At 37.0% G+C, this 21,841-nt stretch overlaps 1 protein-coding gene across 1 annotated transcript in view; it reads left to right on the top strand.

Moving 5' to 3' along the window:
* Positions 1-21,841, top strand: part of lpgat1 (lysophosphatidylglycerol acyltransferase 1) — a 55,160-nt gene that overhangs the window by 20,726 nt on the left and 12,593 nt on the right. The window contains exons 3-6 of the mRNA XM_015388003.1: positions 1,792-1,910; positions 3,927-4,022; positions 9,079-9,358; positions 18,968-19,094. Of these exons, the coding sequence (XP_015243489.1) occupies positions 1,792-1,910; positions 3,927-4,022; positions 9,079-9,358; positions 18,968-19,094 (622 nt within the window). The remainder of the gene's footprint in view (positions 1-1,791; positions 1,911-3,926; positions 4,023-9,078; positions 9,359-18,967; positions 19,095-21,841) is intronic.

Genomic DNA, 21,841 nt, shown 5'->3' with positions numbered 1-21,841 from the left:
TCCACACAGTGGTCACAGATGAAAAGTGAGGGTGCTGCCATTTCCTGAATATTTCACTTCTTCTTCCTCATTTCCAACCGCAAACCAGCATGTTGTCATTCTGCATGAATACACATGCCCCTTTGTTAATTGTTCAGCATAGCAAATAGCATAAAGTCGGCATACACTACATAATACTTTTGGAACTGAACTGAAATTGAACCAAATATGTTTTTAAAATAAATTATGTTACGGCAGCCGGGAACCGGCTTCTGGGTCAAATGAGGTCCACAAAAAAAAAAAAAAATTTGCAGTAGTCCTGTGGATATTACATTAAAATGTGAAAAGGAATAAGCCTCATTATATACCATACATGTCTGATTTAAATGGCTTGCCACCATGTTTTGTTTACTGCCTTAAATACAAGATGATGATAATCACCTGTGTTTTTCTCAGTATAATTAAATAAAGCTTAACTTGATCATAATTTTCAAACAAATATTTTCTGATTTACAACTTTAGGATTAATGGTGTCCTGAAAATGTAGTATTTTCTTAAAAAGACAGATCAGGTCTATTTCTTGTTCTGAGAAATATGGTGATAAGGCCCAGATTAGTAAAGCTTGCTGTTCTGGGAGGATATGCATCCTCAAAAATGTTGCAGGATGAAGCGTCAAGGGCATGTTTATTTTTTTGCCTGTTGAAAAAGTCAGTGGTTTTTACTTTATATTTACCCAGGAAAACTCACGCTTTTTGTCTTGTATTGATAAAAGGCAACACGCCCATTGTTTTTCTTAGACGTGTTTGAACTAAGCTTGACTTGGCATCCTGACAGGTATGAGAACTACCCTGAGGGCTCAAGTAATCGTTTGATCTTATGTTGCAAATTTGTGTTATTGGAAGTCTCCTTATAAAACGCAGAAGGTTTCTGCACCTCCACAATCCATTTCAGCCTTTGTAAAAGAAGGAAATCCATTCAGTATTTTCATCAGCTGATAATGGGCATGAGAAAAAGCAGGGGGGGTGCAGAAATTAATTGAACACAGTCTGAAACCCTTTAAAAAAACATGGCTACTGATGATAAACTTGTTACTTAAAGGGTCCAAAGTTGTTTTTAGTTATGGTACAGCTGTTTGATACATCCTTTAAAAAACAACTAAGCCACTGCTGGAGCATTCCTCTTCTTTGCCCCTCTTTGCTGAAAGCATTAATAGCTGGCCTGTATGCTCAATTTGGAGGTGGGCGTTGTTCTTCCATGTTGGAATCACTATTTAAATTAAGGAGAACCCATAGAAATATCTTTATTCTAAGGAATTTAGCGCTTGTCCTTCATTTTCTGTGCTAAACAATTCCAAGTATACAGTGTTTATAAAAGATGTTCTGCCCAGTATCCACATACAGCTGATCGATGGGTGTAATGTTGTGGCAGATTGTTGACTGACAGATTAGCACAGAAAATAAGGCAAGGTGCAAACAAAGGCACACCTTGAGAAAACACTTAGTTGCAATCACGCTGTCAGGATCTTTTTAGATTATGTTTGAAAATATTTACAGTATTAAATGTACAATATAAAGGCTAAAAACATTAAGTTCAGAAAAGGTCCAAACAAAATGTTGCTTGAAAAGTAAAGACTTTTATTTTCACTCTGAGATAATCAGGTTTCTTTCATCAAAAGCGCAGTTACTTCAAATATTTCTGTGTCTTAAACTGAAACAGAAACTTTGGTAAAAAAAAAGAAAAAAAAAAAAAAAAAGGTGAACATAAATTTTAAAACTTGATGATTGATCAAAATGCGTGTCTCTCTGCTTCCAGTCACAGAATGGGGTGATGACGTGCGGGACATTTCTGAAGAAGAAGCCATGGTCATTGTCAATCATCAGTCCACTGGGGACGTTTGCACTCTCATGATGTGCCTCCAAGACAAGGGCACGGTAAGACGCTGAGGAACGTCTCTGTGTCAAGGCTGCAGAGGTGGAACATCAGTATAAATTAAAAAGCAGAGCAGCTTCTTTACACGAGTTTAAAAGCTGTATTCCAACTCGTCATAATTCATGTTGTCTGACTTCATTTTGCATTCGATTCTGGGTCATAAAGGCTTGAAACTCATCTGATGGCGTTTCTGGCTTCTGTGCAAAGTAGACGGAGGCCAAGTTTCCAAAACAGATTATTCTTAAATGAATAAAATTACTGTTAGTCTAGCTTCCCATAATGCAAACAGAGACCTTAAGTTATTATTTTGCTGTTGAAGATGACTTGATCTACTGTAGTTTCGACTACTGAGTTATGGGATACAAGGTTGATTATTCCCCGCGAGGCTGCAAGTCAGTGTTTTTCTACTTATGAAGTAAGATTGGTGTTTGTAGGAAAGGCTTTTTGTCAGACTAGTTTTTCAGAAAGAAGATGCTAAAACCTCAAACTGCATTCCCTATATATAGATGTTTGACTTAGAGTTGTATTTATTATTAATTTAATTAAATTTCCCCCCAAAAAAGTTAAAATTTCATTGTCTTAGTTTCTGATATGCAGTAAAAAAAAAAGAAGGTATAATGTGTGTGAATTTTAGTTTCACGTTGTTCAAGTTAACAGATATCCAATTTTAGAACGTTTTAGTCCTTTTTGATAAACATTTCAGAATGCAAGATTTTAGCACTACGCTTCAGATTTGTTGGATAACATTGAAATTTCTAAACCAAGAAAGTTTAGTTCAGTCTAATTACAACTCACTAATGCTGTGGTTGCCATGTTTTCTCTCAAAATATAAATTGGCATTTAAACAAAGCATCAACAGATAGATGGAAGGAATTTAAAAGATTATCAACATGTTAATTTATTTTCATGTTACAGTTGTAAACAACCAATTAAAACCCCAAAATCAGTTTTTCATAAAAAAATTAAACTAGCCGACTTTTTAAAAAAGGATTATCCCATATTATGCACACTTCACTTCATAAATATTTTGTAACGGTGATATGTGTCCTAATATCTGTGTATGAGAGTCTATTCTTGCCTTTCTCCACCACTTAGCTAATGCATGCTCAAAATGTTCTGTTTGAAATTCATGCCTTTTATGATGTCATATAGGGGGCTAATAAGCTGTCCAGAGCGGTCTGTAGTAGCCCACTGGAGATTTTTTGTAAAGGCTGTCTGCCTAATATGAGAGGGATTGTCCTGCATAAACGTTAAAATCATGCTCCAGGGCCTCGTTGTTAATCATTTTTTATTTTCAAATGGTGAATAATATCGAATGTATAAATGTCCTCTTATAAAAATGTGGCTTTTCATAGTGCGTTGTACCCATACATGCTTATTACTGAAAAGTTAAGTGGAAGAAAGAAAGCCATCTTATATTGACTCAGTAATTTAAGCAGACAATGCCCTGACAAAATATTGAGTACATTTATAGTATAGTACATGTACTATATAGAGATTTGTCACATATTAAATCTGCTAAGAAATATTTATAACATTTTTTGAGAGACTAAGCTTTTTGTTAAACTATCTGTAAGCTGGTATCTATGCAATTAACAAAAATAGACATACATAATATTTTATTCTGGATCTATATAAGCGTTTTCTTTTATAAATCCCTAAATTAAACTTATATCGTCTGCCATTTTCATTTGTTGACAATGTGTGTGTAAATTTGATGGCATGCTCCAGCAGTTACTTCTGCATTGTGGTCGTTCATGATTTTGCTTCAGCTCATGCTGGTAAGCCACTGGAAGTGCAGAGTCACTTTGCGTAGACATGAGCGTGATGCATCTCAACCGCTGCATCCCCGGCACACTTTATCCTCTTAGAGAGGAAAGGCCAGTAAGCCGCTGCTGCGTTTGTCTGGGTCATGCGGGCGGAAGTGATCAGAGGGGGCGATATCAGTTTGTTCTACTTTTGAGCAGAAGAAAAATAAGTGGTTGTAACAACTGAATTTCTGTTTTTTCTTTTTTCAGGTGGTGCGAAAAATGATGTGGTTAATGGACCATGTGTTTAAATACACCAATTTTGGTCTAGTGTCCCTGATTCATGGGGACTTCTTCATCAGACAGGTAAGGGTCAAAGTTCAACATTATCTTTGTTTTTGTTTTTACATTTTAAAGAACTCTTCTGTAACCTTCAACATTGATCAAACCTCCAATGTCTTTGAGACAACCAGCCTACTTTCTGGTTGGTATTTTCACATCAAAGGTTTCAGCTACACTCATCCCAAAATAAAAGCCTTTTTTGTGCTCCTAACTTGTCAACACCTTGTTTTTCTGATGGTCTAAGGATTGGAAGCACAGGCCTCTGGGCCACAACACACCACATTTAACTCGGACTGCCAGAGGCACGTTGTCACTGCTTGTCTTGGTTGTGGATTACACGCCATCCTCTTATTTCTGTAGGTCAGAAAATGGCTTTATTCCTAAATGCTTGTATACCTAAGGAGGCTGTGGCAAGAACTCTGAATCAGAACAGATTCTACACATGGAAACATCAGGGCTCTTGCTTATCTGCAAATTCCTGGAATAGAATGGAATTTTTAGGGATTGTTTCAAGTATGACTCGCCTCAAAATCAACTTGTTTTGAGATTGAGATTGGAGATGGAGATTGAGTGAATAACTTGGTCATATGGGGTGCTGTTTAAATATGGCTGTGCTTTTGTTGTGTGAATATTAGGTATAAAACACTCAGATTAATCAGTTATTGAAATAAACGTCAATTAATTAAGTAATCGATTAATCGTTAAATGGAGTATAGAGACTCTGTAAAACAATTCCTTAGCTGACAGAGCAACAGACTCAGCTTTTTTTGCCAGAGGGAAGGGAGCCAAATGGCGGTTTGTAGAGGGTTGACCCTTTTTTTGAAAAAAGAAACATGTTAGCCCGGTATTTTTTTGTGGGAAAGAGGCTTAAGTTATACCATTTCATTTTTTTCAATATTTAAAAAAAGGATAAGTTAAATAGTGCAGGTTTTAAATTCTAACCAATAGCAATGCAGTGCTGTCAGCAGACCAGGTTGCCATAGAAATGATGAGAAAATGTTTCAGTCATCGGGGACTTGAGATTTGACTTGGACATGGAATAAAATGACTTGCAAAAACTTCAGGAACTACATTGTATGTTATTTAGAAACCCTAATGTGGAAACCTCTGGAAAATGATTTGTTTCTTGACTTCCGGTGAGTTGATTGACAGTTTCGGGATAGAAGGTCTGTTTTAGAGGGCTCTGAAATCCCACTACAACATTCTTCTTTTTATTTTTATTGTAGGTTTAAATGAAGGAGAACAGAGAACTTGAAATAAATTCATTATTTATGTTAACCAACCTTTTTTTTTTACCCTTTCAGCTGGTTCCAAACCTTATTTATGGAGCTTAAACTCTGTAATTCACAGAGATGTTAATAATATTTACTGCAGTGGACAGATTTGCTTTGTTTAAACAGGATTTACTGGTGCCAACGCCACCTGGACATGTTTGCAATATCTCTCATTTTATATGCTTAGAGACCTCCCTTGCCCTCTTCATATTAAAACTGCAAAATCCATCTACATATTTACCCTGAGGTTGAATCAGAATGTATTCAACAGCTCAAAAAACAAAAATTATACAAAGAGGCAACACAAGTCTTTTTGAGGGGGCACAACCGCAGGCTGGGAGGGAATTCACTTCTCTGTTTTGGTCATGGTAGCCCTTTGCTCTGTCAAGCCAGACTGTAAGAGGAAGACTGAGCGACAGCAGAAATGTTTACCTTCCTACTTTTGGCTAGCTAATGTGTGGCCACCTTTTCTCAGATAGACTCACTCAGCTTCTCTACAGCTGCTGCAGGAGCACCTACTGTTTGCTCATTGCTATGGTACACGCTGCCCAGTGGCCCACCTTTCATGGATGGAGCACAGTGAAGGTCCACCACATATACTCTATCTCAGCCTAGTTTTATTTTTCCAGTGCCACTGAAGAAGCTCAATAAATCCACCAAACATAAGTGTCTGAATGCAGATTCTGCAATGTCCATTAAATGCCAGCTGACATGAGTTGATATTTAGAGATATATTCTACTAAAATTCTCGTTAGCTTTTTAAATTAAGATTTTAGCTTCTGTATTATGTGAAAGAAAAAGTCGTATGTTGTTAGATTAGGGGAAATACAAAAGGATGACAAAAAAAATTCTTCCTATAGATGCTAGCCTTATAAACCAGACTAAATGTGAGATTTAATGTATAATTTAGTCTGGCCCGGATGAATGAGACATCGGAAGATTGTTTATGAGAACAACCCGTTATTTTTCAAACCATGTCTGTGCCTATTGGCCAACGTTCTCACCAATGAGCGCAACTATGACTGAGTGTAAACAAACAGCATGTCGGTAAAACGGCGAATACGTCCTTTATTTAAAAATTTATGAGTGTAGAGCCTCTTTCTGCTCTTTTTTCAATGAAAACCCCAAGTCTAATCCATCAGTCCATCAGAGCCAGCGGTCCTTTACACACGACTATGCCGAGAGAGGGCCGCTGCAGACTGGCTGCGGTTAACCATGGCTGCCATTGGCCTCGGAGGTCTGCTGGTTGCTGCAGTCCTCTCAACTTTGGGAATTGCTTTTTTAATTACGCATTAAATCGGTGAATGGACCATATAGTGACACTTTAAAGTTTAATATTCCAGCCTCGAATGGTCTTAAAACATACTTCTATTGAACAAATTCAACAGAAAAGAGAACTTTTAACTTTCAATGGAGCGTTCCATTGAATGCTGCTGCTGCCGCAGTGCATGCTACTGTTCAGTAGTTGTTGCCATCTTCCTTGTTGTGCTTTCTCCAGCGTCGCAAAGCTTTGTTGTCACGCCCTCAAAACCTCGCCCGCTTTGCACCCAAAAATTCAAAACACATCTCTGTGTTGTGATTGGTCCGGCAGTTCTTGGGCCTGAGGCATTGATCGAGGCTAGGCATTCGCAGGCAAAAATGATTTTGGCCGCTGGCGGGTGGGGCTAGTTTACTAGGCTATATAGATGCACCTTTTGCATATTTTTCTGTATATTTAAGAATTTTATTCCTTAGTTAATAACTTGGTTTTGTATTTTCAAATGTAGACAGATACTTTTTATCTCTACATCTTTGAAATAATTACAGTAGCCTTTCATGTATTAGCTACTGCTGATATAAATACCTCAAGTTCAACATCATGTTCTTTTTTTAAAATCATCTCAAATAAAATCTGCTTAGTTATAATGTGCCAATTCACAACTCATTTAATCTCAAGGTACTTTTATAGTCATTTCAATCGAATCATCCAGAAAGATTAGATATTTTATCCTAGGAAACATCATTGAGTGGAATTTCTTGTGTTGGTTTTAGCTCAGCTAAATGTCAGTTAAGTAAACTAATTAAAGGGAGCAGGAGCTCGGCCAACAACGCTAAACTGTTTGTAGACTTGAGAGACAGTTGGCTAAAAATCAGATTGGACCAGGTGATGAGCTGGTCCCATCAGAACCTTTGTATTTGCGTATCCTCTGTGGAGGAAACCGTTTTATCTGCAGCCAAACTGCAACAGTCACAGACGTCTCTTATAAAGTGTCGAACCTCCTCAGCGTCGTCTGTTTTAACAGGAGCCCAGATTTTCCATTGGATAAATGAATTGCCGTTTTACCCCCTGACTGTAGTAGTGCAGCACTTGTGTTGTATCACATTACCTCTGCACTGACAAACAAATATGCTCACATGGAGAGCTGGCTGGTTGAGCTAATACATTTAAAATGGCGTTTGACCATGCCTAACTAAAAATCGATACCGTTTCTCCTCATCCTGTCCTTGCTAATGCATTTATCTTGTCATGGCCATCTTGGTTTGCATCCATTTCAGTCGTGGTATTAAAGACAGTGAAAGTGGTTTAAAATGAGCGAACGTTGAATCAGTATTTTTTCCATTTCTGTGGTTGAATCTACCTTAACCTGAACAGCCTCGTGTAAAATTAACCAAAGGGTTAAAAATTGTCAGGACAGACAATTCGTCTCTGTCCATTTATTTTCATTACTATCATTCATATACCTTCTTTTGTCCATTTTTTAAGGCTCGATGTTTTCTATGCATTTTTGCCTTATCATCCATCGGACCGTATTTATCTAATCCTCTGTTCGCTCATCCACCAGTTAATTTGTTTTATACATCTTTTTGTACGTTGAATTTATCCACCTATTAGTTCATCCATTCTATAGCCAACCATCCGTCCTCTCTGCCCCCCGTTGTCTGTTTTTTCATGTTCCGCATTAAAGCACTGACCTCTGCCAATATGATTGTTGTATATCAGTATTTATATAACATGTAGTATGAATACTTTTGCGAAGGCTAGGCAAAACATTGCATTTGTAATATAAATATAATTTAACAAAACGCAATTTTCCAAAGCAAGTGGCATCCAGTTTTGGTCTCATCACATTTAGGTGGCTACAATATGCTTGGTGTGACTTTGTCGCCACTCAGAAGGGATCCAGATCCATTCATGCAGGCAGATGGAAGAACTTTTCCACACAACAGTAAAGTCCTGCAACAATGGACTCTAGACAAGCAAAGTTTAATGTCATGAAAAAATGAAAACCTGCAGTGAAACATCTCATGTTTCTGTTAAGTGCAGAAGAAAATAAAAATAAAGTGTAATTTTGGTTATATCGTGCAGGCCTAATTACTGCTGAAGGTTGCTAAAACAATATTGATAAAAAATTTAGCCATATTTTCGACTTAATTTTCTTAGTTTTTTTTTCAGAAAGCCCCCACCACCTTTTTCTGGGTTTTAGGCTCTCAGCCACTAAAATATATAAACCTCTAGTGGAGGCATCAAAGGAAGAGAAAGTCTAATAAATGGGCTAAATACATACTTGAACATAATGAACCAGAAAACAGGCAGACATTTTGTTTTCCAAACACTGGCGATTCGAATTTCATTCGAAATCCCTTACACTGTGCTGCTTTCATTTGTAGTGAAAATGGGGCCAAAGCTCACAAAGAAGGCTGGATATTTAAGTTTGTTTTGTCTTTAAAGAGGTGTAAGACCATTCAGCCTGCTGCAGTGTCATTAAACCATTCTTGCTAAACCCTCTACACTTATATGCATGTTTCTGTTTTTGTGTTTTGATCAGGGTAAAGCTCACAGAGACAAGCAGCTCGTCTACTTGAGGGAGCATTTAGAAAAATACTACCACAGCCGCGACAGGAAGTGGATAGTGCTCTTCCCCGAGGGAGGCTTCCTCAGGAAGAGGCGAGAAACCAGCCAGGTGTTTGCAAAGAAAAACTCTCTCCCTCACCTGACCCATGTGACATTGCCTCGCCTTGGGGCAACTCATGTCATTCTGAAAACTCTGACCGCTCAGCAAGAGAACGGCAGCGTGGGCAGCGACACCTCGACCCGGAACCAAACAGGTAAACGAAAGAAGTTTTCTTAGCAACTGAAACAAACATAGCTGCTATTTGGCTTTATACAGTAAATGTTAATCCTGAGGAAAGATTTTTACTATTTTTAAATCCTTTTTGTTTCTGTGAACTCCTCCTGGCACAGAGCCCTGTCGTTTTTTTTAACAAATGTTTAATGTCCGTTGCTCAGCTGGTGAAGACGCATGCATGAAACAGCATTAAGTTGCATGCTTCATGCACTGTTTACCGGTCGTTCTGCTTGTAAATGAGATGCGACTTTTAAGACTGGCAGGAGAGGAAAGAGGTGGCACGGACTGCAGTACCAGAAATTGCATCAATGTTCCTGAAAAGCCCCAGCGGTTACTTGGAAGAGAGTGGTTCTTTTTCTGTGTGTCAAGAGACCAGCCCTAAATACAGCCACTGTGCAGGAAGATAATGGAGAAATTAACAAGAAACGGTTGAATGTCAGAATTTTCTCAGTTTTGAACAACAGGTCTCTTTTTTTTTTTTTTTTTTTTTTTACTGCTTACTAAAAGTTGGACTCTCTTTAAAGTTGGCAAGATATCTGTGGTCCTACTCTTTAGGTAGTCCTCAGGAAGCATTGCATCTTTCAAACCATAATCTAGAGAATAGATGTGATCCCCACCGGCGTGCAAGGTTGCACCCTTTGCCCAATAGGTTTCCATCTCCTATGTGCTGTGCTAGTAGCTAATAGAAGAGAGCTTGGATTGGTGTTATTGAGAGAGTGGCTCATAGCTTCCACTCAGCTCTGTGTTTCACCACCTCAACAGTAACGGCCAGATGCCTTCTTTTTATTCTCTCTGCAGGCCAGACAGTGGGTCCAGAAAAAAGAAGGGTGGTTTCTTCTGTTGTAAAGTGAAAATATCTGCCTTAGAATTTTTTTTTTTTTTATTAATATTTCAGCAACCTTGTTTGTTTTGAGGGGGTTAATAGGAAAAATAAGGAGAAAGTACCTTTTTTAGCTTTTATTCTCACTTACAGGGCTCGATGTAAACCATCGCCCGTGGCAAGTAGTTTTTATTGTCGTGTTAGTACAAATTTCATTGTATTTGCCTGCCGGGCAAGTTCAATGATCGCAAAAAAAAAATATTTGTCGCTCAAAATTACTTTAAAATCACCGACATTCGCTGAAAACGACCCACAAGTGTTGCCGGCGCCATTTTTGTTGTTTTGTACACATTCTCGCGTGATTTGAAAAAGACTCTGCAGCTGGATGATGAATTTAATCTATACTATAATACACGCTAAATTTAAAAATGATCAGTCAGGGATTAGGAAAATAATAATAATTGTATGCGAACAGTGTAAATATTTCTATCATATGGCAGTCTTCTTTACAGTGGTCATACATTTAAAAAATGTTCATTACATTTTTTTCTCTTAGACATTGGAGTGGTGCATTTAAATGTTATAGAGCTAAATATGCTAAATTGGTGAGTAGTAGTAGTGTAAGTTTTTAACCTGTCAAGGTTTTTTTTAGATTTTTAACATTACAATTTATATTTTTCCAAGCACACAACAGTTTAAAGCAAAGTTAAGTTTGAAAAGAACGTGCAGGAAGGATTGAAAAGCATGTTAACACGGTAATGTAGGATTAAGTTCATTATCTGACGCATGCATATACACACCAGGAACCTGTAAACTTAAAAAATACTGAATTACAAAAAAACATGTAAAAAACAAACATGTTTCATTGATATATATATATATATATATATATATATATATATATATATATATATATATATATATATATACAAAAATGAATATTAGGAACTATATTTATCAAACATTATACTGGGTAAGTAAAAATTGTTTCTGAGCAAATGAAATGTGAAAGCCACTTGCCCAAAGGGCAACGTCAACCCCTGACATATCTAAATCAAATTTTGTGCAAACTTTGATCTTCATATGTCACTAAACTAGCGAATCCACTTGTGTTTAGTTTATCCCACACTTAATGCACCTTATCAAGGAGAGCTTTAAAGGTTTGGTAGAGAACATTGGTGAACACATTTAAAACGGCTCTCAGTGACTCTGGAGGAGCTGCAGAGATGTCAACAAGGGAACCAAAGCAAAAATGTAAATAATCCTGACTTAACCCCAAGCATCTCTCTGAACGTGTCATTCTCTCTGTGAAACATGGTGGCAGTGGCATGAGAGATGATTTGGGTTAATGAGAAGATAGCTGGAAATACCTTTAAAGCAATGAACCTAAGAGATGGTCTACGATAAAGAATTTAATTTTAGTGTTAAGTTTTTAAAAAACAGAAAAGGTTTCAATTTACTTAAGAGACTTTTAAGGCGCTCTATGTTGGTGGTTATATTTCATAAACTCATCAGATCACGTCCTGGCTCTTCATTCATGCCTCCTCTGAGCAGCAGCAGCTCAGGGGAAGAAGAAGCTCCTGCATAAGGACTTGTCCTTCAGCTTAAATTTAGCTAATAATGTTTTTTACCATGGGCAAGAAAACACTCCTACCCAGAAGCATGCTCATAGTGCCCCTCACTGTTCTGTCCTCTCTGTGCACCAGATCAAAGACGCTGCTCTGTCTCGCTCTGACCCTCCCTGATGCTCTGCAGAGGTGCCCTGAGCTTGCTGACTCACTGAGAGACAAATGGGGCCACTTGGAGAAAATAGGATTTGATGTAAATGTGCGTGCAGCTCTGTTTCAGCCATGCAATGTCATCCAAGCTAAACGCACCGCTGCACAGGGGTCAGATTCTGCAGAAAGGCTCCATGTGCCTTGAAGACCGATAAGATTTATGTCTCATTATAAAGGTGTGTTTGCTGTTGCAGATAAGCAAAGGTTGAACATTGGCCGTTTACCATCATGGGTTTGCGGTTCATGTGTTGTAACTGGCCAGCTATATGGCCTGATGGAGCCAGATATCTGTCAGCGTAGCTCCCTCCTCTGTTTACAGAGGGCAGGGTCTATCCGATGTCATTTCAAATTACTACGACTGCTGCTTTTACAGTATTGTTTGTCATTCCTTGGAAGCCACCAGCAAACCTTGGCTCCGGGCTCACCTCTCTGGATGGAAGCAGATCTGCATCACACCGCCCTCACAGGATTAACACGGCCGTTTCCTTCAATACCAGCTGTGGCTGTCAAGTCATTTAGACACATAGCTAACCAGACTGCTTGTTGCCCCCTTTCTGCCTCTTCCCTGTAGGATAGTAGCATAACTGACACAGGCATGTTAGATAAACAGAGGTGTGTGCTGTCAAAGGTCGGGCTTTCCTACAGAGAACACATCTGAAATGAAGGTTGGAGCCTTCAAACTCCTAAACAGAAGCAATAGCCAAACAGTGAAACTTGGTTAGAGAGAGAATGCATGGAGAGTAATTAATAAGGAAGCTCGTTAACAAGACAAAGAAGAAAATAAAGAAGGTATTTGTAAATGTTAAGGTTAGGAGAAAGCAGCCCTGCCTTTTTAAGATGCACTTTTCCTCTCCTCACAAGCTGCGCTTCCATCGACCCTTTATAGGGCTCTCAGTAAAATACTTAAACGATCTAAATTTCAATTCAAGAGTGTTATTGAAGGACAGAACAAGACCTTATAACTCTTGTAACTTTAAAAAATAAGTATATATTGATGACAAAAATCAAGGTCAATGTAAAAACTCGAAATGGTATTTTGTTTTAACATATTAAGAAAAATCTCTATAAGAAATTAATGAAAAACATTGAAAGAAACACAGTTTTTATACTGCAACATAACCTTGGAGCATTAATGCTGATACAGGCACTTACCATTTATACTTTTTAATTTGGCTCATTAACTTTTTAACTTTTAAATTAGGTTTTTCAACTTATTAACTTTTTTTCAATTGAGTTTATAGTAGGTAAAATGTCACCCTCATCTAACCGGTCAAATGCAAAACTGACATGTACTGCCATATAGTTACATTTGATATATAGATACATTTGTAAGGGGTATGCAAGTAATCCAAAACGATAAAGCCCTATAAAGGCTTAACCATCAAATTGCTCAAATTCTAATAAAATTTTTTTATTTTTTTTAAATGGAAAGACTGTATTTTCGAAAGGACTCTGATTTTCAATTTTTTTACCCTTTTTTTTTTTTAACCTTGAAATTATCATATTTAGAAACGGAAACATGTTTAACACTACATGGGTCACGTGATCTGCAGCTGGACCTTACTGCCTGACAAAAAGATGAAGAAGAGCGGAAGTATTATAAGTATTAGAGGATGATGTTGCGGCTAATTTGGATTCATAAGTATTTTTTTTATATTTAGCTTGTGACGAGGACTAGTGTTGGCTAAAAATATGGATATATCTCACTTTTTACATCCAATGCTGCTATGCTGTGCAGTTTTAATCCTATTTGTTATTTAGTAGAAATACTGCATTGAGAAAAATTTTGATTTTTTTTTTTTTGTAATCAGCAGAATATTTTCATCGTTTTTGGAACACTTTGTAATGGAAACACCACCATAATTTGGCACCATTTGGTGTTGATTGAGCACAAAATATTAAAACTATATGATTAGAAGTTGAGGGTTGAAACATGACAAAATGTAAAAAAAAAAAAAAAATAACAAAGCTTAAAGGGTTTGACTTATTTTGATGCTCTAAAATAAAAAGAAATCAGAAGTCTTTCCTGATCAGTAAAACATGATGTACCGAGCCGGAACTCTTTGTAACGTTCCCTTCACGTTGTTCAGCCTTTCCCGCTCAGTTTCAGCTCTGCTCAGTGTTGAAATTCTTTGGTTTCTTTCTCAGTCTGATGTAATGCATCCAGGCAGTTGTGAAATTCGGCTCATCTTTTGTCACACCTTTGTTTCTGCACAACGAAGCCAGTGTGCTTCGAATGGGAAGTTCTTGCTACACATTAACAGCAGCCCAGTCTTTGACTCCAACCCAGGCAGTCAAATAAGCTCGTTTCAGAGGCACCCGTGCTGATGAAGGCTGCTGGTGTTTGCTGTTTTTGTCACATTTGACAAGCAAATGCAGACCTATCAGCTTAAGAAGGAAAATAGCGTTTAGTTTGTGTCAGCAAGCAGACCAGGTTAGGATTTATTTAAGTGTTGAAACATAAAACAAATGCTTATTTCAGATTTGTTTCTTCTTTATTAATTTTTTTGCATGGCTGCTCACTTTATATATAAGCAGCTTCAGACACAAGTGAACAATGTGTAGCCCTGAAGTCACAGACCTGCTAAAAAAAAACGTATTATCACACATCCTGCTCAGTTTACAGGACTAAATATAAATGTTACACATCTGGCAAGATCATGACTAGATTAATCTAAGTGGCTGTTTAATGGAAGTAGATTTTATTGTGCCAAGACTTTTATTTTGAAGTAAAATCTTGGGACTTTTCCCACATAGTGGAAAAGACAAAATGCAACATGACTGCTTTGAAAAGCAACCCGATTTGTGCTGCTCAGACTGTCAAAAAAATGAATATAGGTCACCTTTGAGCAAAAAATTTGGATTTGGGCCACTTTTGCCTGGAGGGTGAAAATAGCCTTTGATTCTCCTTTGTTTCATAGTAGTTGTATAACTGCTGTCTGTATATCCACCAATCCATTTTTGAAGGTTCAATACTTAAAACCTCATTACGGTTGAAATATCTGTCATGAACCAACAATAAATAACAGATTTCTACATTATGTGCTGTATATATACCTTCTATTCTATACAGCATTAAGTTTATTTATATATTTACATCAAATATCCTTTTAAGACTATTTTAAAACTGACTTGTAATTATCCATATATACAAAAACCAAGTCTGTCTAAATGCAGCTTAGATCGTTCCAATTAAGCCATCATCATCATCATCAAGATTTACATTCAGTTGCATTCATTAAGTTAGATACAATTATAATCATCAAATTTAGACAATCAAATTCACCTTTTCAAATGGGAATATTTCTAAGGTTCAGATGATTCACTCAAATCCTTTACTTTGCACCAATTCCTTATCTACCTGACATGCTGTATGGTTAACAATAGTAATATCCGTCAAACATTTTCAGCAAATCAATCTTATTGAATAAAACAAAAATATTATTTAGTTTATCATGTTGGAATTTGTTAGCTCCCTTTCCATCAGGGCTTGATTTATTGAACAGATCAGTGCTTAGATGTGTTGTCATTTTCTCCAACTGAATTAAGTTTAAACTTGGGAAATAATCTTCAGATCCAGAGTTAGCTTTCAGCTTCAGCTACTGCAGCTAGAAACCACTTATTATGAATGAAATGTTGGTGTGATGATGGGCTCAGATCTGAACCTTCAGAGGCACATAAAGGCAGTTACTAAGTCAGCTTTTTATCACCTGAAGAACATTTCTTGGATTAAAGGACTAATGTCCAAGCAGGATCTAGAAAAACCTTATTCATGCATTCATCTTTGGTAGAATTGATTACTGCGAATGTATCTTCATAAGTTTGCCTAAAAAGTCCATCAGTCAGCTGATCCAAAACGCTGCTGCCAGTGTTCTCACTAGAACTAAGAAAGTAGAACGCATCAGCCCGGTTCTGAAGTTCTTCCACTGGTTCCCTGTAGTCCAGAGAATAGACTTAAAAATCCTTCTGTTACGGTAGTCTATAAATCACTGAATGGATCAGCACCACAATACATAACAGATCAACCTCCAAGACCTCCCAGATGTTCTAGTTCCAGCTTACTCTGTTCACCCAGAACTAGAACCAAACATGGAGAAGCAGCATTTAGTTCCTGTGCTCCACTGATCTGGAGCAAACTTCCATAAGACTTTACAAGTGCTGAAAGCCTGAGTTCTTTAAGTCAAAGTTAAAAACCCATTAGTTTAGAGCTGCCTTTGACTGTAGAGAAATTATATTAACTGAGGTATCATTAGTTTAAGGATTTGGTGTTTCATTTGTTTTAGTACCTGTTTTTATTTTTTTTTTTAATCCTGGATTTCTTTTCTGCTTTTATTTTTGTTATATTTTACTTTCCAAATTATGTAAAGCACCATGAATTGTGCTATAAAAATAGGCGTACCCCGCTTTTCTTACCACAGGCTCATAGGGCTGAACCATATGACCAAAACTTTTATCATGACATATTTCTTAATTTCATTCGAACAATATTATTTGGATATTAATATAAACAAATAATATCCTATGAAAAACTGGCAAGAATGTCAACAGCAGTTTCCTAACAAATATATTCATTTTTTTTTGCCTTTTAGAAAACTGCTCTAATATAAAATTACATTACATTTTTTTTTCCATTCCTACGTTTTTCTTCTGATGGTAAATTTCTTTTGTTGCCACTTTAAGCCTGTAACAGTAACTAAAGATACCTGTTGAAAAAAAATCTTTTTGAATGTGTGGACCGGGTTTTCCCAGGAGTTTGAAGCGTTATGAATGGAAATATGTGAAGCAATGAAGTAATCCAGTGTTTATGAAAATCTTATGTTAATATGACATTAAACATGGTCCTTTAATAAAATGAAAAGTAAAATGAGGTAATTGGAGAAATGTTCACCATGTGTGCATTTGCATGTTGGCATTATCTAATTTTAGGGGAAGACGGATCATTGTAGAAAATATTTGCTCGGTTATAATTTAAACAAACAAAGAATCCAAAATTATCTGCAATCTATCCCTGACAGCTACCTTCTTATATTCAGAGGTTGGAGATTATTCATTTATATGTTTATGTTTTAGTATATATCAGTAAAAACATTTCAGTATGTGGAGCCTAAATGTTTTTTTTCTTTTTTAACAAATCTAAAACACCTGCAATAAAGATCAGTCCCAGGTTATGCCTCAAGCTAAGTGACGATCTGATGATTGGAAGCTGTTTTATAATAATAATAATAATTGAACTTTATTGATCTCAAATTGGAGAAATGTACCTCTGCATTTAACCCATCCCCTTGGGGAGCAGTGGGCTGCCACTGTGCAGCGCCCAGAGAGCAGTGTGGGGTTAAGGGTCTTGCTCAGGGACCCAAAGTGGAGGCTGTGGCGATTGAACCGGGTACTTGCATCTTTCTTAGAGCTAATGCGCGCTGATCTAACCACCAGGTCAACACTCCACCTCAATATCTCAAAATATTTTCAGTTTAACCTTTTTTGGACACAATGGAGCCATATTTCCTTCTTTCTTCCTGACCAAGCACCAGCAATGGGATTTTGTTTTCTATTACAGATGCAGCGTCTTAACCAGGTTAAGTATCTTAACCTCAGCAGAACTCTCCCACCCACAAAAGCTGCCTCTGTTGGTACAAAAAGTGTCTTAACAAGCTGCAGTTTGATGCAGCAAAACACTAACTCACTTAATTACATCCACTCAGAGTCTGTAATACCTACTGCAAAGCACACTGAGGCAGGGAAAACCATCTAATGTGACATAATCTATTGCGTTATAAAGTGAAAGCTACTTTGCACTGCTAACATACTCCCCATTTATCTCTGATGTTTAATTAGCTTGTTTGACTTGAAGGTTATTACGAATTGCCTCTGGGTTTCCAGGAAAGAGGCGATTCTTGAACATGTTTAGACCAGTCTCTTCCTCTGTTTTGGTTATAGATTTCTCTCTGAAAGCTTCTCTAGAAGGACCATGTTGCAGCTGTTGGTCAGAATTTAAAGATTCTTCATGCTTAAATGAATGAATTATTTTACCATCAGCAAGATTTTGAGTATGGATGTGAAGCATTGAGTCTCGTCAACCATGTTGTACATCATCTAATTAATCTAAATGCGTTTAGACAGAGTTGACTCAGCTGAACAACACCTGAAAACCCAGCCTGTGGCAGATTCCTACAATTAAACATGTCTCGTCTTTCCTACCTCTCTACATCGACCCTCCCACCTCACCGCAATTTTTTTTAAACCTTTTTTTTTTTCTTTTTCAAAGACGCAATGTTCTTACAGAGTCTGGAATTTCATCATGACTATCTTTCATGTCTTTAAAAAAAAAATGAAGGCTGTTAAAGTATTTTGGATTTTTCTCATTTTATTCTGTCATGTTTTCCGTTTATTTATTTCCATCAATCCCAAGATCCATCCATTTTTTTTTGTTAATCAGTTTGACGAAATATTAGAGATGCTGATTAAAATATTTTAAAATGCAATCATCCTTCTATTGATTCACCAGTTGGTCCATGGATGCAAATATCTACTAGTTCATCCTTGCAAAATTTTGCATTTAACTTCTACGTCCGCAGTTCTACCGAATCATTCCGTTCATCTGTCCTAAAATATAAAGGCTTCTTTCATTCTCTTCTTATCCATTTGTTACATACCTCCTTTTTCCTGCCAATTCAAAACCCTATTCCCTTGCTGCTTCATAGCCCCAACAGCCCATCATACGTTCAAGTGCTTCCATTCATCTTCCTATGTCCTTTCAGTCTGAACTTCTTACAGATTACATGTATAAAACCTAACCCCTTTGGAAATATCCATTAAAAAAATTAAAAAGAGTAAGTCTAGTAATACTGTTAGGTTGTTGGATCTGTCTGTTAAGATTAATTTATGAACCTATCCTGTCCTTCAGTACGCTGTTAAATCTATTGAACTAAAAGTATGCCTTTTTATGTTTTTTTTTTTTACAAATTGTGTTTTTTGTTTTCTTTCTCCATGACAGTTAATAAAAGTAAAGGCCTGCAGTGGGTTATAGACGTGACCATAGCGTACCCCAAAGCAAAGCCAATGGACATCCAGACGTGGATCTTTGGTTATAGGCCTCCTACAGTCACACATGTACATTACAGGTAAGAATCAAACGACATCCCTTCTCTTATTTAATCTTTTTCCTAATGCTAATTTATCGCTTTGTCACTCTGTGAGGAAAAGGCAAAATCCATACTTGAATAAACAAATAAGTTTTGTAGCAAACATGCAAAATATCCTTCATGTTAAAACTCACAATATATGATGAAGTGAGGAGGACTTGAATTGATTGATATTACTTTTGTAGCGCTTAAAAAATGTCTTGTTTACAGTGGTGTAAAAGGTGCAACATGGTCACATGCAATCACTAACAATATCTCTGCAAAGTGAGGCAGTTTTCCCTCCTTGCCCTACAGATTCTCCTCTGTTATTCACCTGGGACAACAGGGATGGTTGGCCCTGATGAGATTTTTTTGTGTGTTCACGGTGAATGTCGACTTGTGTGTGTTGTCTTTGCGGGCCAGATCAAAGATCGTCCGATAGAAGTCATTATGACCTTTCCAGATCTGTGTTTTTTTTTTACCAGTCCATCCAGGCAGGGAGAAATGGGATTTATTGAATCTGTCTCTGCAGGGTTTCTTTGTCCAGTTGTCGTAAACACACAAGACTCATTATATCTGTAATTAGAGCCGCAGCTTTTGCTCCTCCCATTTTCACAGGACGCTCTAATCAGCCATTGATGCGATCAGCCTCCCCTCGCTCAGTCAGCAGCCCCTGTGCTCCAGCTGTGTAGACGGTGCTGATTGTTGGGAAGTTAAACCCATGCTGGTAAAGGTGCCGAGTCAAGAAGAGGATTAATGTGGCTGCTGATCAAGGAAGCACAGTGGGGGGCCATCGCATTGCGATTCTCTGTCGTGGTGATGATAGCAGAGGCGTTTAGACCACTGTGCCACCCTGGAGCACAGCTTCTGCTGTGTCAGTTAAGGACAGTTTTTAATACCAGTGTGGCGGTTCTTGTATTTATTGTTCTGACTTTGATCAAGTTTAGGCTTCATATCAGCTCTTTAAAGCAGCAGAGATCCACTGATATTTTTTATGACCATTTTCTTATCCTATTTTTGTCATGATAATTTTACCAGGTTCGATTTCTCATTCAGGCTTGTATTATTGGGTACTTTCATACAGACCTGCTGTTTTGATTTAATAAGCAGCAACTTCTTCACACCTTAACCATCAAGAAATTGTGAACAATTTCCTTCGGTGGTTTATCATTATCTTCTCAGATGTTGGTGATCATAATTTTCTAAGCTGCCTGGTTAAACCCCCAATAGGCTGGCATTTGTGAATATTCTGTCATTTATTTTTTGTGTGCCTCCCAAAAACTTCAATAACTCACATAATCACATCAACATGTGGTGCAGTTGAAAGGGGAATGTAGAATATTTCTGTTATTTTTTATAAGTAAAGAAACACCCCTTTTTGAGACAAGAATATTCCCCAAAAGTGCTTTTTGTTTTGTGTGTCGAAAAATCTCCTCCTAAGAACTACTCTGGCCATTTTTGATTTTTTTTTGGGAAACTATTTTGATGCAAGAGTAGCCGTAACAGAGATTTCCCCCAGAAATTAAATTACTTTAGATAAGCGTAGCCATATTATTTATTTTCCCACAGTGGGGAAAAAGGCACCATTAGTATGCAGATAAAGTTGTTCAAATATTATTCAATCAAACAAAAACTAATCTCATTGCGAAAAAATGTATAGTGGTCAAAGTTTTTGAATTGGAGTAAAAAAAAAAAATTAACAGAATATATTTTGAAAAAAAAAAAAGTCTCTAAAGAACTATATGTAAAACATGTATGTTGTGCAAATCATATTTTCTCTTCATGAGAAAATTGAGACATTAAAAAAGAAAACAAAAGATTATTCCATTACAAAAAAAGATTCATTAGAATTCCAAACATTATGATCACTATTTTTATTTTTTAGATTTATTTGATTTGATTGAATACTATTGAGACATATTTATCTCCATACATTAGCAAAGTTTTGAAGCATGCAGATGTACAAAGTGGGGGGGATAGAAATAAGAGCACCAAACTGTATCAATGGGACAAACATCATAAAAAGACAGTTCAGTTATTAAAGCTATCATGCTCTTATTAAACACTTGTAATTGAATAGAGGAGTAAAACAAATCTACAAATGATACATTTGAATTTTTTAAGAAAAAAAAACCTACAACATAAAAAAAAAACCAACCTATTAATGGTTTTGTGAGGATTGTTAATTTGAAAGTTTATTTGGTGGTTGCAGGAAGGATCTGCGATAAAGCTGTATTTGTGCACCTAGTATATCTGTCACTGAAGGAGCTGTCCGGTTCTGTAACGGCTTCAAACATTGGATGGAAGAGCTCGCTCACTAATTATTTTACCTTTACCAGCGTTCTCCTGTCTTGCATCTTGTCACTGAGGGGTTGCTACCTCCCACCTGGAGATAAGCTAGTAGAAGATGGATAATGACACAACAGGTAGAATCCACTCAGGCTCCTCTGGCAAAGAGCATCACTGTTACTCCAGTCCAGTTTATCACCCAGATACTTGGTCGAGTATCTAGATGTCCGCTCTAATTATGTTACACTGTTTATTGTAGACACTGTTGTTTTTAATTTCTCCAATATGAGGCTGTATTTTCATCATGACCAGGGGATGCCAGTAACTGAACTGTCTGACATCCTATTAGTGGAAACAGATTTCTGACTCATATTTGTTGCGTGTTTTCCCAACTTATCGGTGCTTCTGAACCTTTTTATGTTGTTTTTCTAAAGGAGCTGTCAGTTATTGAGTTGTCC

The sequence above is a fragment of the Cyprinodon variegatus genome, unplaced genomic scaffold, assembly GCF_000732505.1.
Source record: "Cyprinodon variegatus isolate N-32 unplaced genomic scaffold, C_variegatus-1.0 Scaffold410, whole genome shotgun sequence".
Classification (NCBI taxonomy): Eukaryota; Metazoa; Chordata; class Actinopteri; order Cyprinodontiformes; family Cyprinodontidae; genus Cyprinodon; species Cyprinodon variegatus.
The sequence above is the reverse complement of the archived record's forward strand: the minus strand, read 5'-3'. Positions and strand labels throughout refer to the sequence as shown.